Source organism: Heteronotia binoei, chromosome 6, assembly GCF_032191835.1.
Source record: "Heteronotia binoei isolate CCM8104 ecotype False Entrance Well chromosome 6, APGP_CSIRO_Hbin_v1, whole genome shotgun sequence".
Classification (NCBI taxonomy): Eukaryota; Metazoa; Chordata; class Lepidosauria; order Squamata; family Gekkonidae; genus Heteronotia; species Heteronotia binoei.
Window position 1 is genome coordinate 37,449,452 of NC_083228.1, and position 16,436 is coordinate 37,465,887.

Below are 16,436 nucleotides of genomic sequence, written 5' to 3' on the forward strand. Positions count from 1 at the left end.
TTTGATATAGGTTAGGCTGAGAATGTAAGTCTGACCCAATGTCACCCAGTAAACATCCAAAATATCTGGATCTATCAAATTCTAGTCTAACATTCTAAGCACTATATCATCTTTGCTGTAGGTGGCTGAATCCTTATCTGCCTATTTAATTTTTCTGTATAGTTGAGCAACCCTACCCTGCTGAGTCCAAAAGCAACTTTTAACTGCTCCTGGATCCTTATAGTCACAGATTAACTGCACCAAAGGAGGTATTTCCAAATTATCCCTTATCTTTGGATAGGTGAATCAGTCAGGTCCCAAGGAGGTGCCTGTCCCAACTCTTAGTACATCCAGGAGACGAGAGAGGCTAATCTGAAGAAACCGTCACCCTTTAGGTAATACTTTAGGGTGTGGATGCAAACTTGGCTTACTCTCTTCACTTTCTCCCTAACTGTGGCTGCATGCATACCTCGCCACTCTAATACTCAATGCAAGAAGAAAACAGTGAGTAAAGGTAAAACAACATAAACATATAAAAGCAAAGAAACAAAACTGAATGCACCAACTAGCTCAGTAGACCAAATTCTGTGCTATGACATGAGCAGGTCTGAAAATCAGCATCAGATTACCATGCCAAGTATCGAGCATACAGTGGGTAAAGTTGTGCAAGTAATATTTCATCTTTTTAACAACCACAGTATTAATTACTTAATAGCATTTAACAAAATGTGCATGAAATGAGAGGTTCACTAAATTCACAAACACACCTATTTGATAACTCCACACAACAGTTTAAACACCAAGTTAATAATGCCATAGAAGAAGGAAATGCCTTAACTGATTTGCCTATATATATAGATATAGATATAGAACTCAAAATGACATACAGGGTTCTCTCGTCTTCCTCATTATCCTTGCAACAAACCTGTGAGGTACATTGGGCTGAGAATGTGTGATTAGCTTGAGGTCACAAACTCATTAGTTTGAGCTTCATTGTTGATAGTATTCTAATAAGAAAGAATACTTAGAACAGATAATAAAGGGGGGAGAATTTGTGGGTATAGTACAACATTCTGAAGTTAGCAGATTTCTTAGCCTAATACACAGTTTTTCACAGTGTTATGTCTCTAGTCTCTCACAAAGAAGTTTGCACCACAAATCCTCAGTAACAGAACAACTTCTTTGTTCAGCCATTTTGAACACAATGCTATACAGTGAGTGAAAACTCTGTTGTCTCCTCTGGTCTACCAACAAACTGCGCTTCTAATATACTCTGTATTATTACACACAGGACTTTTGGTCCTGTGAAGTTCTTGTTGTGAAATAATAACCTGTTTGTCCCCTTTTTCCCCAGCTGAAAAGCCAGTTGTGCTTTTGCAGCATGGTTTTGCTCTAGAAGGCAGCAGCTGGGTTGCAAACATGCCGAATAATAGCCTTGGATTCATGCTGGCAGATGCTGGCTGTGATGTTTGGATAGGGAACAACAGAGGCACCTCCTGGTCACGAAAACATCAAAACTTGACTATTGACGAAGAACAATATTCTGCTTACAGGTACTATGAATGTAAATGTATAAAAGGGTAACGGTAGTCCCCTGTGCAAGCACCAGTCATTTTCAACTCTGGGGTAATGCTGCTTTCACGATGTTTTCATGGCAGCCTTTTTACAGGGTGGTTTGCCATTGCCTTCCCCAGTCATCTACACTTTCCCCCAGCAAGCTGGGTACTCATTTTACTGACCTCAAAAGGATGGAAGGCTGAGTTAACCTCAAGCTGGCCACCTAAACTAGCTTTCGTTGGCATTGAACTCAGGTCGTGAGCAGAGGGCTCCGACTGCAGTACTGCAGCTTTACCACTGCACCACGGGGCTCTTGCAATGTAAATGTATACAGATCATTTAAAACAAACAATTCACTTTCTCATATTGAGCTTCTTACTAATTCATACTATATGGAGGATTCCTTCAGCCTTGTAGTAAAAATGAAAACATATTCCGTTTCCAAAATTTGAATTTTTGAATTATCAGACTATATAGCATATTGAAGATCAAGAATTGTAGGAGAGAATCTTGTAATTCAATTCATGTGAACTCTTCATAGTGTGCCTTCTTTGTTAGTCTACTGATGATCAGGGCTTTTTTTCTGGGGGAACATGGTGGGATGGAGTTCCGGAACCTCTTTGTGCAAACAAAATTCTCAAAAAATGTTTAAGAGTTCATGAAGGACACCCGTGTGTTTTTCCTTCATTCCCCTCTTGAGAGCTCTGGCGCCTCCTTTTCTAGAAAAAAAGCCCTGCTGATGATCCTTCTATAAGGTGCTTTCCCTTAGTACTGCCCATATAGTCATGGTGAGGTTAAAGGCCTTTTCTGTGCTGGGCCCAGCCCTTTGGAATGGCCTTCAGAGGCGGCCCATCCACTAGGCAGACCTAGGCAGTTGCCTAGGGCATGCGCTGGGGGTACACCAATTGGGCCCTCTCCCCCATCCCAGGCTATTGATATTGCCCAGGAGGAGATGCCCTTTCAAAGCTGGACAGAGGTCATGGGCTTCCCAGCCTCCTCCACAGCACTGCCCCACCTCACTGCCTGCCACCTTGCTCCCTGTGGACAAAGCCAGAGGGCGGGGAGGGCACACACAGCAGCAAGGCAAGGGGCAGAGAGCCTGCATGCTGCCTGGCTGCCATCACTCCATTTCCACTTCCAGAAGGTGAAGTGACAGCAACTGGTGGCGGGCAGCCTCTCTGAGCTACTCAGGGCCTTGTTGCACCACTGCTCATGCCCTCCCCACCCTCGGTCTTTGCCCATGGGGGTGGGACCTCACTTAGGTGCCTTCCAGAATAGGTGAGAACACCTTCACATCCTACATGTAGGAAGGCATGTAAGGCAGTCCAATTCCAGAGAATTTTCAGAGGGTGGATTTTTCCAGCAGATTTAGCTGTGAGCGTGTATAATTCTTGCATGATTTAAATATGGCATGTTTTGAAACTGGTGTTCTGTGTACATATGAACATATGAAGCTGCCTTATCAGACCCTTGGTCCATCAAAGTCAGTATTGTCTACTCAGACTGACAGCGGCTCTCCAGGGTCTCAAGCTGAGCTTTTTCACACCTATTTGCCTGGACCCTTTTTTTGGAGATGCCAGGGATTGAACCTGGGACCTTCTGCTTCCCAAGCAGATGCTCTACCACTGAGCATCTCTTTATGTTTTATTAATTGCCCTATTGTTTATGTCCTTGCAACCTGGTTGCTACATTGTTCACTGCCTTTGAGACTATGGAGATAAGGCAGGATAATATTGTTTTAAATAAAACACAGTCTACAATTCGGAACTCAAATCCATGTAACCATTGGGGTTTTTATTAATAGCTGGTAGCCCAGAAACTGGAAATTGAAACACATTTTTGTAACAATGCTGTGGAAAAATCCATATACGCTCAAAAATAATAGTTATAATCATGGGTTGTTTTGTAGAAAAATAGGTGGTGGAGCTCATCCAGGGATTGTTATGCAACTGCACATACTATTCAATGGACAAGGAGGTGGAACTCTTAGAAAGGTTCAGGAGCTGTGCTCCTGTGAGCTCCCGCTGAATCTGAGGCCTGGTTATAATATACAGAATCTATTAGCAGAATAATTTACCTTGTTTAGTTTCTGTGGGCTGGCTTCAAAGAACAGTAAGTAGAGCAGCACTTGAGGAATGAGTCATTCCTGCCACTCCCATTTCCCTCAATCTTTTGTACTGAAAAGCTGTTCCTAGGGCCAGGGCAGCTTTTGGAATGATGTGGAATCTGGTGCTGGGCTGAAGCTTGACTGAGAAGCCTGAGGAAACCGAGGACTTCTCTTCCATTCATGCAGGACACCTTGTGTGCCAGATCATAACATTCTGGTGCAAATCTATCTACTTTGAATACAGACTGAGTGCAATTAAAACAGTTGTCTGGTTACAATAAAGTGAATGCTCTCACCTGTTAGTTATTGTACATTTTATTTCGTACTGCAGTTTTGATGAAATGGCCAAATATGACCTCCCAGCAATGATCAACTTTATTCTGGAGAAAACTGGAAAGCCCCAAATACATTTTGTGGGATTTTCTCAAGGTGCCACTGAAGGTATGTTGTTGTTGTTACACAAAGCAATGGATGGATGGTTGTTTAATGCATACTTATAGGTGTTCTTTGGCTACATTATAATGGAAAGTCAAGTGTTTCCTTTTGAGTTAGAATAAAAGAGAAAGCCCTTCTGATTTAGGAGTTTATTTATTTATATCCTATTTTCCCCCACACTAGAGAGTCAAAAGCAGCTTACAGAATCCTCTTCCCCTCCATTTTATCCTTACAACAACCCAATGAGGTAGGTTGACTGAAGGTCACCCAGCAAACTTCCCTAAAAGAGTGGGGATTCAAATTTAAGCTTCTATGCTAGCTTTCAGTTGTGTATCATTGTACAACAACAACAACAATTTTTATTTGTATCCTGCCCTACCCGCCGGAGCAGGCTCAGGGCGGCTAACATGATTCATACATTGATTATACAAAATTGAATAAAACTACATTTAACAGTTTAATTAAAATTCTGATTAAATTTTTAAAATTAATAAAATGTATTAGTGCTATGTTTACTTTTATGATGGCAGTTTTCTTGACAATTTCCTTCTTCGTCAGCGAAAGCCAATCGGAAGAGGATGGTCTTGCAGGCCCTGCGGAACTGTTCAAGGTCCCGCAGGGCCCGCATTTCCTCTGGAAGTTGGTTCCATAGGCTTGGAGCCATAGAGGAGAAAGCCCGGTTACGGGTGCTTTGCAGCTTCACCTCTTTCGGTTCAGTATTAAAAAGGAAAAAGAGGGGGACCACTGAGGAATTGTGTGGGGAGAGAAAATCCCATTTTTCTCCCACTGTTAGTTTCATGCTAATCCTGCATCTGGGTCTGTCTTTGGTTCCTGCCCCTTTGCTGGCTCCACTTCCCCTTTGCCAGACCCTGCTCCTTCCTGCTGACTCCAACTTTCCTGCATCCCTTAGCTTCTCCTAAGATGCCTAAACACTGCCACTCATCTATGTAGGTACTGACATCAGCTTTGCTTTGTTATTTTTATCCCCATTTTTAAAAAATGGAAATCATGTTTTCCTGTAAACCAGAAGTTTCCTACGCTTGGTGGTGGAAATTGCCAACAAGTCACAACTAACTTACAACAATCTCATAGGGTTTTCAAGGCAAGCGATGAACAGAGGTGACCTCTATTGCTGACCTCTGCATAGCAACATTGTTAGCCTCTGCCTAGCAACTAAGTATGGACATGAACCAGAAAAATTGTGATTAGTTTTATTTCATGGTTTGTTCAGTTCTCAATTTGGTGATTTGGTTTGTTTCATTTTTTATTTTTTGAACAAATTGTGGTTCATTGGTTCGTTTGGTTCAGGAAGGTGTGGAATGGCTCCCGAGAGGGCTAGAAAGCACAGGCCCAGTAGAAAGCACAATGTGCCTGGTGTGATAACATCACTGGGGGGACACTCTATCACTTGGGGGGAACTCTATGATAACCATAAAGTTTTTTCCCAAATGACAGAGCATTGCCCCAAGTGATGTGCCTGGCGTGATAATGTCACTTCCAGGTGACATCATTGCAGCAGGCATGTGCAGTATGTGAGGAGGATTCCTCAAACAAGCATTGCCTGGAAATTAATTGCCTTGGCACTAGCATGTCTGCTAAAAACAAATCGATAATGACACATATGAACTACACAAAAACCAAGCCATATTGTTTTTGTGTGCCATTTGCCAAACCTAGGTCTCAGATTCAGCAGGAGCCCACAGGAGCACAGCTCCTGAATCTTTTTGAGGGTTCCCCCTCCTCCTCCCCATTTTGTCCATTGAATAGTAGTTGCAGCTGCATAACAATCCCTGGATGAGCTCCACCACCTATTTTTCTACAAAGTGACCCGCTGGCCAAACCGATTCGTAATGACCCATGAATCGGACATTTTTTGCATGAATTGCCGTTTGTGTATCTATTAGTTCCCATCTATAGTTGCAACTCTGAACTTCTTGTGTGGTGTCCCACCCAAACACTAACCAGAGCCAACCCATGTTTGCCAGGCCAGGCATGTCCCTGGTGTGAAGATTTTTCCAAACTGCACAGTGGCCAGTTTATGGCTATTCTGTGCAGATGGTTAGAGCAGGCCAAATTCTCAACTGAAATCACAGAAGAAATGCCATTATGAATTGGAGAGAAGACTATGGCATAAAATTTCTTCGTTATACTAAAGAACAGATGAAAATTACTTTGAGTTTCTCTATGCTGGGTTTTTAATAATGCTCTGTTAATATTTTGTTAATGTTTAGTAAGCATGTTTTAATCATATTTTACTTTGTAAGGTACCATGAGCAGGTTCTCTGGTTTTACAGCTGAAAACCTAGAGAAGTAAGAATGCTATAATATATTTTCTCTGTGTGCGTTGCCTTCTCAGGATTCATTGCATTTTCATCCATGCCTGACCTGGGTTTCAAGATTAAAATGTTTTATGCTTTGGCTCCATTAAGCACCCTTCAGAATATCCCAAAACACTATGCCATGCTCCTTTCCATGTCTGATGGAATGATCAAGGTATATATATATATTTCACTCAATGGTAATAATGATAATGGGATAAGTGCAACCATCTGAAGCCTTTGGAGGGCAGGACTCTCCTGCTCCCCCTGATTCCACAGGGAAAACATTGCTTTTGAAATGCTTGGGCTTGGATCCAGACAACTGTTCTACAGGTGCAAAAAGGAAGAGAACCTCTTCTGGCTCCCAAGAAGGCTGTACCAAGGTTGTTGTTGTTTACCATCAAGTTACAACCAATTTATGGGGGGAGGGGGAAGATAAGAGACATTCAGAAGTGGTTTGCCATTGCCTCACTATGCATAGCAACCCTTGAATTCCATGATGGCCCTACTTCCAAATACCAACTAAGGCCAATCCTGCTTAACTTCTGAGATCTGATGAGCAGGCCTCAGATTCAGCAGGAGCTCACAGGAGCACAGCTCCTGAACCTTTCTAAGAGTTCCATCTCCTCCTTCCCACCATGTCCATTGAATGGTGGGTGCAGCTGCAACAATCCCGGATGAGCACCACCTATTTTTCTACAAAACGACCCCTGCTGATGAGCGTGAGCTAGTCTAGGCTATCCAGGATCATTGGACCTTTATTAAAAAAAGGCATGTGTCCTGTAATAAAGAGGGACATTGGGTAAATTTGAATAATCTGGGTTCAACCAACACATAGGATGCTATTTATTTAAAATTAAAGATATTCAGTATCCCATATTCTCTATAAAACATATTCAACCAAAAAGGTCACATAAAAGATTAATGAACATTGTGAGGTCAACAAAAGAAAAATCATACGGCTTGAATCTTAAAGTGTCTCTCCTTCTTGCACTTTCATCATTGCACAAGCAGAACCTTACTTTGAAAATTTAGCTTAGTGGAATGAATAACCTCTGAAGAGGTGACATGAGTACATGCACTGTGGAAGCCCTGCCTCTGAACAACCTTAAGGGTGATGTGTTCAATATATCATTCAATAAGTATTAATGCTTGTGTAAAAATACCCCGGCACAGGTGCTTTTTTTTGCACAACAGTAGTATTTATGAAATATTTTGCACACACTATGATAAGATCCAAATCATGCTAATTAAAACAATTGGAGGAAAGCTAATTAAAACAGAATAGGGTTGCCAAGTCCAATTAAAGAAATATCTGGGGACTTTGGGGGTGGAGCCAGGAGACATTGGGGTGGAGACAAGATCAAGGCTGTGACAAGCATAATTGAACTCCAAAGGGAGTTCTGGCCATCACATTTAAAGGGATGGCACACCTTTTCAATTCCTTCCTTCCATAGGAAATAATGAAGGATAGGGGCACCTTCTTTTGGGGCTCATAGAATTGGATCCCCTGGTCCAATCTTTTTGAAACTTGGTGGGTATTTTGGGGGAAGGCACTAGATGCTATATTGAAAATTTGGTGCCTCTGCCCCCCAAAATAACCCCCCCATAGCCCCAGATACCCGCAGATCAATTCTCCATGATTTTCTATGGGAATAAATCTCCATAGGGAATAATAGAGTTCCCATCAGACATTTCCCTCCCCTCCCCTCGCTTTCTGATGACCCTGAAGTGGGGGGAGGGTCTCCAAACCGGGGGATCCCCTGCCCCCACCTGGGGATTGGCAACCCTAAAACAGAATCAGAATAAGATTTCAAAGAGCAGACCTTACACAAGAACTTGAGAGTGAAAGCCACAACTATCAAAGCAGCAGGACAGAATTATGGAGGTTCCAACAGGGAGTTTCAGCAAGTCTAGTTCTTACACTGGGATGATAATGGCTGATGTCATCAGATCTTGGAAGCTAAACAGGGTTGATACTTGGATGGGAGACCACCAAGGAAGACTTTGCAGAGGAAGGCAATGGCAGACTACCTCTTGCCTTGAAAACCCTGTAAGATCATCATAAGTCGGCTGCAACTTGACAGCACTCTACATACACATAGTTCTTGCATTATAAAAACACAACTATGAGAAAACACATCTGGCACAAGCCACAGAGCTGCAGACCACAGGAAGAGATCATTATTGCCAGTATAAGGTGTTAGAGGCCTGTTTTGCATTCCAAAGGTCTTAGACTGGTATAACTCCGCTTAGGATAGTACTGTCCATTCATTAAAGCACAAAGTTAAAAGCAGGTAATTAAGACAGTTACCTAAAACTAATATCAATGTACTCATAGGTCACTCTTGGGTCTTAACAAATAAACACTGGCTTCACTGGTTCAGTCTTCAGGGTCGGGCACATGCAATAAATCTACAAAATATAGCATTGCCAGATCTCCCCCCCTGCAGTGTGGGCCAGGGTCCCCTGGTTTTGGGCATTCCTCTCCATTGCCAGTCAGCTGGCTGCTGGGAGGGGGGATTACCCCCACAACAGGCAAAAAGCCAGAAATAAAAGTAGCATGCCTACATCATCCAGAAGTGGTGTAGGCACATCAGTGATGGGTGCATGATGCTCTGGTTTTGGGGCAAAACTCTATGGTTAGAACCTAATTCTACCATAGAGGTTTTGCCCACAAAACAGAGCATTATCCCCAACCTGCCTACATCAGTTTCAGAAGTCCCCCACACATGCAGAAAAATGTTTGATCTCCAGATGGTCCCAATTCACAGATATAGATATCCACAGATGGCAACCACATGTAGCTAATAAACAGGGGTGGCCAACGGTGGCTCTCCAGATGTTTTTTGCCTACAACTCCCATCAACCCCAGCCATTGGCCTTGCTGACTGGAGCTAATGGGAGTTGTAGGCAAAAAACATCTGGAGAGCTACCATTGGCCACCCCTGAATAGATATACATATCATTAGGGATGGGCACAAACCCCATTTTTGCAGTTTGGCTCATGGTTCATGATTTAGCTATTTAAAGTTTAATTCATGATCCATTCATAGTTTAAACCCCAGCTTCCTGCTCACTGTGGCTTTTGGTGACAACAGAAAAGCAGGGGGTGAAGCTGGGAGGCATTTCGTTCCCAGCTTTCTGCTGGCTGCAAAAAGGGATGGGGAAGAGAAAGCAAAGGATGAAATGGCTGAGAGACTCCCAGCCATTTCACCCCCTGCTTCTTGCTTGCTGCCAAAAACTGTAGCAAACAGGAAGCTGGGAGCTAAATGGCTTGTAGCCATTTAAACCCTGACTTTCTGCTTTTTGCTGCTTTTTGCAGAGAGCAAAAAGCAGTGGTTTAAATGATTCCAAGGTCTTTAAACAAACAGTTGTTTTTCTGCTTCCTGATGCTTTTTACAGGGAGCAGAAAGCAATGTTTTAAATGGCTCAAAGCCATTTAAACCAAACAGCTGTTTTTTCCTGGAGAGCAGAAGCAGAGAGAGACTGGTCATACAAAGAGAGCTTTTAAAAATAGAAATTGTCCAGGGCACCAGATGAAATGCTGAGGAAGGGAGAACTAGGTAGTTGTGTAGGTTGGGGAGGGAGTGAAAAGACTTACAATTGGATGGGCTGGGGATGGTGGAGGGAAATGGAAATTTGGGCAGGTTAAGGGGAAGGAAAATTGTCAACTGAATTACTGGGAATGGGGCCAAAGACATGAAGAAAATAAAAGAAAGGGGCAGGGGAACTGGAATAATGTCTTCCTTATGAGTCCACACAAGCTGATATAATACTGATTTATTTATATACTTTTAACACTGAAAATATGTATATTTTATTAGAAGAACTTGGTGCATGAGGTCTGCTTTGAGTATGAGAAAATGAGGTAGGATACAAATATTTAAAAAATGTTTAAATACAAGTGCACAGGTCTGAGTCACATAGGGGAGAATTGAAATCAAAATGTAGTTTTGCTTGTTTGAAACAGCAGGGATAAGACCTACTTGATAATGCCAAATACTGTCATGGGGTTGTAACTGTTTCACTGATACATTTGCAGATGCTTTTGGGCAAGAAGGATTTCTTGCTGAGAAGTGAGACTAAGAGAAACATCACTAGATCTATGTGCAGCTCTAAACGCTTGAAGAAGTTGTGTTCTTGGAACCTTTCAGTTACTGGAGGTGCCAAAGAGAATCACCTGAATATGGTAAGTATTAACAGAAAGCTGTATTGGATGCCTTTTAGAGATTGTTCATTCATAGGGTTGCCCTATGTCAGAAAGGAATTGATGGCACATAACACACACACACATTGTATCTGAAATAGTTTGAACTAGTATTACTTACCTTGTGGTGAGAGAGGTTAAAGTATTTTATTTTTAAATTTTTATTTAATAGGCTTATATTCCGCCTTTTCCCGTAAACAAATTTAAGGCGATCACAACATATAAAAGTAGTGATTTGAATATGCTGATTCATGTACATAGATGGAAGTGTGGATAGAGCTATGACTATTAAGATATTGTCTTCCCCGTCCTTGGTAAACAATGATAGCAAAATAATATGTGTCTTTCCCCCTCCTTTAAAAATTAAACTTATGACATTTCTTTTGCAGAGTCGACTTGATGTATACAAATCGCATTTTCCAGATTCAACATCTGTTCAAAATCTACTCCACTGGGCACAGGTAGAGTGATTGACTATTCAAAGCTGAAACTTGACAAGCACTTGAACACCTGTACTTGTGGAAACATCACAAGGAAACAAAACAGGAATTCCAGACTCCGCCCCCCTTCCTTTAAGACCTTATTAAAATGAGGTTGGTCCTAAAAATATAGAATCTATTTAAATTCACAAAAAAACTACATTATCAAAAATTCACTACAAAGTTGGTTATGGTGTAGCGTTGATTAAATCCATATTCTTTCCCCAACATGTCCATGTTTTGTGTTCAGACCATTCGAAATATAAATGTGAGACTGCTGAGGCAAAAGCACTCGGGGGACATTGTATTTGTACAAATCTTGTTTAAATTGGGATGTTCCTGTTCAGAAGCTGCAACTAGTGCAGGGCCCTACCAGAAGCATATTGATTAGGGCACTGATAATCTATGCAGGACTATTCTTCTGTGTGTCTGGTTACTTGGGAACTCCTATTTTATCTCTGACAGCCCTATTTTGCTCTTGTATCGATAAAACAGCTTAGTTGAAACTTAGTTCTGAAAGGAATTTTGACAGTCACAAAACCCTCAATGAAAATAGTCCTGTTCACATGCTACATTGAACATCTGTTTGTAAGAAAGAGCCAACATAAATTCACTTTATAAAAGAAACTGGGTGTGTCTGTGTATTCAGCTGTGTATGCATTAACTGTAACATGACAATTGCTCAATTTACATATAAAGGAAAATGAAATGTACCTTGTACATAGACTGTACATGTTTTTGTTGTGAACAGGGCTATTCTGTGACATGCTCTGGTTTCTTATTCTTAGATTGCAATTCTGAACACTCTTAATTGGAAATAAATTCCAGTGATCTCAGTGGGACTTTCTTCCAAGTAAACATGTGCAATATCAAATCCCCCCATAGTTGACTGACCAAACATTTTAGGCCAAATCCTCTGAGGATTTAAGAAAACTCACTAGTTCCATTTGTGATACTATGGAGTAAAGAAAAATAATAAATCAATCACAATATTTCTGTTTAGAATTCATCCTCTTGCTTTCATTCCTAGGTATACAAATCTGGAACACTGAGAAAATTTGATTATGGAAGTGAAAACCAAGATAGATACAATCAGGTGAGAACATCTGCAACATTTAAAAAATGATGTCTGGATCCAGTGCTCAACATATGCAGCATTGTGTTTATTTATTTATTTATTTCGCTTTATATCCCGCCCTACCCCACCAAAGCGAGCTCAGGGCAGCTCACAACACATAATTCTAACAATAAAATCAAGAATTAAAATACATTAATAATTTACACAATAAAAATAAACACGATTAGTCAGCGTACTATCCTACAGTCTTCCTTAAAATTCAGATTCAGATGCCGGTTAGTTGTATGCCAACCGGAAGAGGACTGTCTTACAGGCCCTGCGGAACTGCCCAAGGTTCTGCAGGGCCCTCACCTCTTCCGGCAGCTGGTTCCACCAACGAAGGGCTGTGATCGAAAAAGCCCTGTCCCTAGTTGACTTCAAACGGGCCTCCTTTGGCCCGGGGATTGTAAGGAGATTCTGAGAACCCGATCTCAGTACTCTCCGGGGAACATATGGGGAGAGGCGGTCCCTAAGGTAAGCAGGTCCTAGGCCATATAGGGCTTTAAAGGTAATAACCAGCACCTTGTACCGAACTTGATATATTATTGGCAGCCAGTGCACAAAGTGCCTCTACATTAGTGGTATGCTCTGTAAAAACTTCCATTTTAATTTCAGTTTTGCCTTCATGGACCCCTCCCCTTCCTCCATAAAAATATTTAAAATTATATTTTATGGCCCTCTCTCTGCCATTATTCAGTTGGCACCTATGGCTGAAGCCATGTGGCCATACAGTGACCATACATTTTACAGTCACTAAGCTTCTCACTATAGTACAAAATAATAGTGCATATAACAAAGTCTTCTCCATTTTGATTACTTAAAAGGTATGTATTATAAGTAATTTCATTGGTAAATTATCTACTATTTAAGTTAAGGATTACCTTATATGAATAATTTATTATTCACTAAATATGTGTGAATAAATTTTAATGGTAGGAAGTGCACATGTATATTTTATTATGTCTATATTGTATGCTTAATTATAACTTTTGGAAAAAATGGTTACATCTCAAATACACTCACCTTATTTCAGAACTGATTATAAGTAGTTCCATAATGTATTATTAATTCTAAGTAGTTGATTATAACACATGACCATTCATGTTTCGGCCTCACGGGCCTTCCTCAGTGGTCAATAATACATACTTTGAAAGTTTATTGCATGGTCAACAGACCTGTGAAATGCAATAATTAAGGGACCATAGCAATTATTATAATTTTGATTGACAACTTTTTTGTCTATCAGAACCCTATTTTAGGGTTACCAACCTCCAAGTGGGGCCTGAAGATCTCCTGGAATTACAACTAATCTCCAGCTGACAGAGATCAGTTCCCTTGAAGAAAATTGCTGCTTTGGAGGGTGAACTCTATGGCATTAGTCTTCCCACCCCACCATCCACAGGCTCTTCCCTAAATCTCCAGAAATTTGCCAATTTAGAGTTGACAACTCTAAAGTGGCTACATTGAGGCTTTAACTTTATGTCCACAGGCATTCAAGGAAGGGGAAACGCCCAAGCCATTTTTATTTATTCTGATTTGTGAGGGGTGGTTGTTGTTGTTAACAATTGTCTTGGTTTAACATGTCAAATATCTCCGTATTTTTTCTAGTCTGAACCTCCTGCATATGACCTAGGATGTATGAGAGTAAAAACAGCCATATGGTATGGTGAAGATGACTGGTTTGCTGGTCCTGATAATGTTAAACAATTAATGTATCAACTCCATGATGTGGTACATGAATGCAAAATACCTAACTGGACTCATTTTGATTTTATTTGGGGTCTTGATGCACCTGAGAAAGTTTACAATGACCTAATTACGCTTGTCATGAATGTACCATAGCACTATAACTTTTTATTTGTTAATGTAAAGGAGTACAGATAATAAAGAGGATGTATAACATGTTCTAACATTTTCCACTATAGGTTAAATGTTAGGCAAAGGACATTCATTTTATACCATACTAACCAAATATTCATCATTTTACCAGATAGGATAAGTGAAGTATAGGGTTGTTACAGGGTGGGGAATTTCTTGTATCTAAAACTTACTGTTTAGATATAGCCACTCATCCCTCTTATTCTCTTCTGATTTCTCTTTCTTGTCTCTTTGACAAAAAATCAACATACTGTTTTTGTATCTTCAGTTCTGGCAGTTGTTTTATGTTTATAAACTACACGATGGTGCTCTAGCAGAATGGTGAGAAGGTTTGGGAAGACATTGGGTGTGATCACATGAGCAGTTTTGCCTGACATAGCCACTCCTCTCGTCTGGATTAAATGGGTGTGGTCAAAACAGGCCACATCAGGCTCCTGTGCCCCACTCATCCTTACCTCTCCTTAAAATAACTCCCATGTGGATTAAATAGCCACCAGCAAATTCCAGTGGCTACCTCAGTGAAGGGCTTCCATGGTGGGTTTCTGGGTGGCTGATTGGCTGGGTTCACCATGGAAACGTATGAGCAGTGTGATCGTTCCACTTTGTTTCTGGTGCATCCTCCCCCACCTCACCCCACTTCAATGTGTACTTCAGCACCCCCCTAGAACACAGCCAGGAGTGTGTGTGAACTTGTCTGCTTCTGCACATGCACAGTGGAAATTTGAAGAAAAAAACCCCCATCCCAGCCATGGCTCCATGGTTGTTGTGCAGATGACTGACCATGAGCCTGTGGCAGCTGTCTGATTGATATAAGCCACCTCAGATTTAAGCAGTTTATTTAAAGTTGAGATACTGCCACAGCAACCTGCCCATCTGAGCACACCCATTCCCTGCCTCTAAGCATCTACCAAGAGAAATCCTGAAATTTAGCAGTCCCTTCCTTCCTGCCTCCCCTCTCTTCAAATTTCTCTTTGATTAAAATGGAATTGGTTAGAAATTGACTTCAGATTCCTAAAAAGAGGGGCAGGGGGAAGGATTGTTAGAAAAATTGGATAAATAGAATTTAAGAGAATTTTTCTCAACAGCCCTAGTGAATGGTCTGTATGTTTCAACGACATCTTGAAATAGCAGTAAACCATGTTCTCTCCGTTCATGGAGACACACTGTACCATCCATGAGATCCCTGTTAATCATAGCTAAGTGATGTATTGTCTGGGATAACTGGTAGATTTTGCCACATTATCATTTCCCCCCCTCTATGGTCTCTGCCTGCTTTGTCTGCACAATAGCACCACTTCATCTTCATAACCACCTCCTGGGTTCTGTTTGTTGGCTATGGTAGAATGTAAAAGAATATGGATAGTATATGGCTGAAACTGACCACTGCTTTTTATAACGGACTTGTTTGTAGGTTTCTAAACCTGCCCAAGATCTAGAGCTGCATGGTGGCTGTGGTGGCAGGGCTTCCCCCACTGGCCAGCTGGGTGGGGGCAGTGGGAAGCTTGTAAAACTGGGGGACCCCCCGCTGGGACCTGGGGATTGGGAAGTCTAAAGGGCCGGGGGGGTCGGGGGGTTAAAAGAAAAAGCTCAGCAGGAACATATTTGCATATCAGGCCACACCCTCTGATGCCAAGCCAGACGGAACTGCGGTCCTGCTCAAAAAAAGCCCTTCTGAAGGGTGTTTATGTTAGCATGGTTAAATGTGTTGTCTGCAGTTTTATTGGGAAGATGCCAAGAAACATTATTATTTTACAGATTATGTACCTGCAGTTCAGGTCAAATATTTCCAAGAGTTTAAATTGTTGAATAAAGCATTAAACAAAGTTTAAAATGTTGTCTAAAATCTAGTAATCATCTATTGTCTAACTACTACACAACTTCCATAACTGAGACTGATTTTGCACTAGGCTTGTTCCGGGTGGAGAGCCCTTTTGCCCCCAGCACTTCTCTCCATTTTTGCACAAGCTGCCATGGAGCTGCGGGCTGGTGCACCACTTTCCCAGAGCAAGGAAGATCCTCTTACAAGTGGTTTCTGCTTGCCATGGAAAAGCGGCACACCAACTCACAGCTTCGAGGCAGTTTGTGTAAAAATGGAGAGAAGTGCCGGGGGCAAGAGAGTTCTCCACCTGGAACAAGCCATAGTGCGAAATCAGTCAGAATATTACCATACACAAACTGACTACTTGGTAGGTAATCTTGGGGCATCTATCAGATAGAAGGAACTCAAGTTTAGCTCTTTCTGGAGGGCCTGATTTTTTTTCAATCAGCTGTGTAATTCTCTCCTTACCTTATAATATAGGCATTTGAAAACAATCTTCTAACTCTAGAACTGAAACTTATTCTTCTATGATGTTGC

General features: G+C 41.4%; 1 protein-coding gene across 1 annotated transcript; it reads left to right on the forward strand.

Annotated features, from left to right (window-relative positions):
• The first annotated feature begins 576 nt into the window (after nt 1-576).
• Nucleotides 577-14,419, forward strand: LOC132574290 (lipase member M-like). The gene is made up of 8 exons (XM_060242651.1): nt 577-584; nt 1,290-1,532; nt 3,975-4,084; nt 6,435-6,571; nt 10,442-10,588; nt 10,996-11,067; nt 12,116-12,181; nt 13,811-14,419. The coding sequence occupies exons 1-8, from the start codon at nt 577-579 to the stop codon at nt 14,042-14,044; spliced, it is 1,017 nt and encodes a 338-aa protein (XP_060098634.1). The 3' UTR covers nt 14,045-14,419.
• The last annotated feature ends 2,017 nt before the right edge of the window (nt 14,420-16,436 follow it).

What these genes read in the sequence shown, in the direction of transcription:
- LOC132574290 (XM_060242651.1), top strand. An exon ending in GAACAATATTCTGCTTACAG is followed by an intron (nt 1,533 to 3,974) that starts GTACTATGAATG and finishes TTCGTACTGCAG; the next exon opens with TTTTGATGAAATGGCCAAAT. An exon ending in ACCAAGATAGATACAATCAG is followed by an intron (nt 12,182 to 13,810) that starts GTGAGAACATCT and finishes TATTTTTTCTAG; the next exon opens with TCTGAACCTCCTGCATATGA.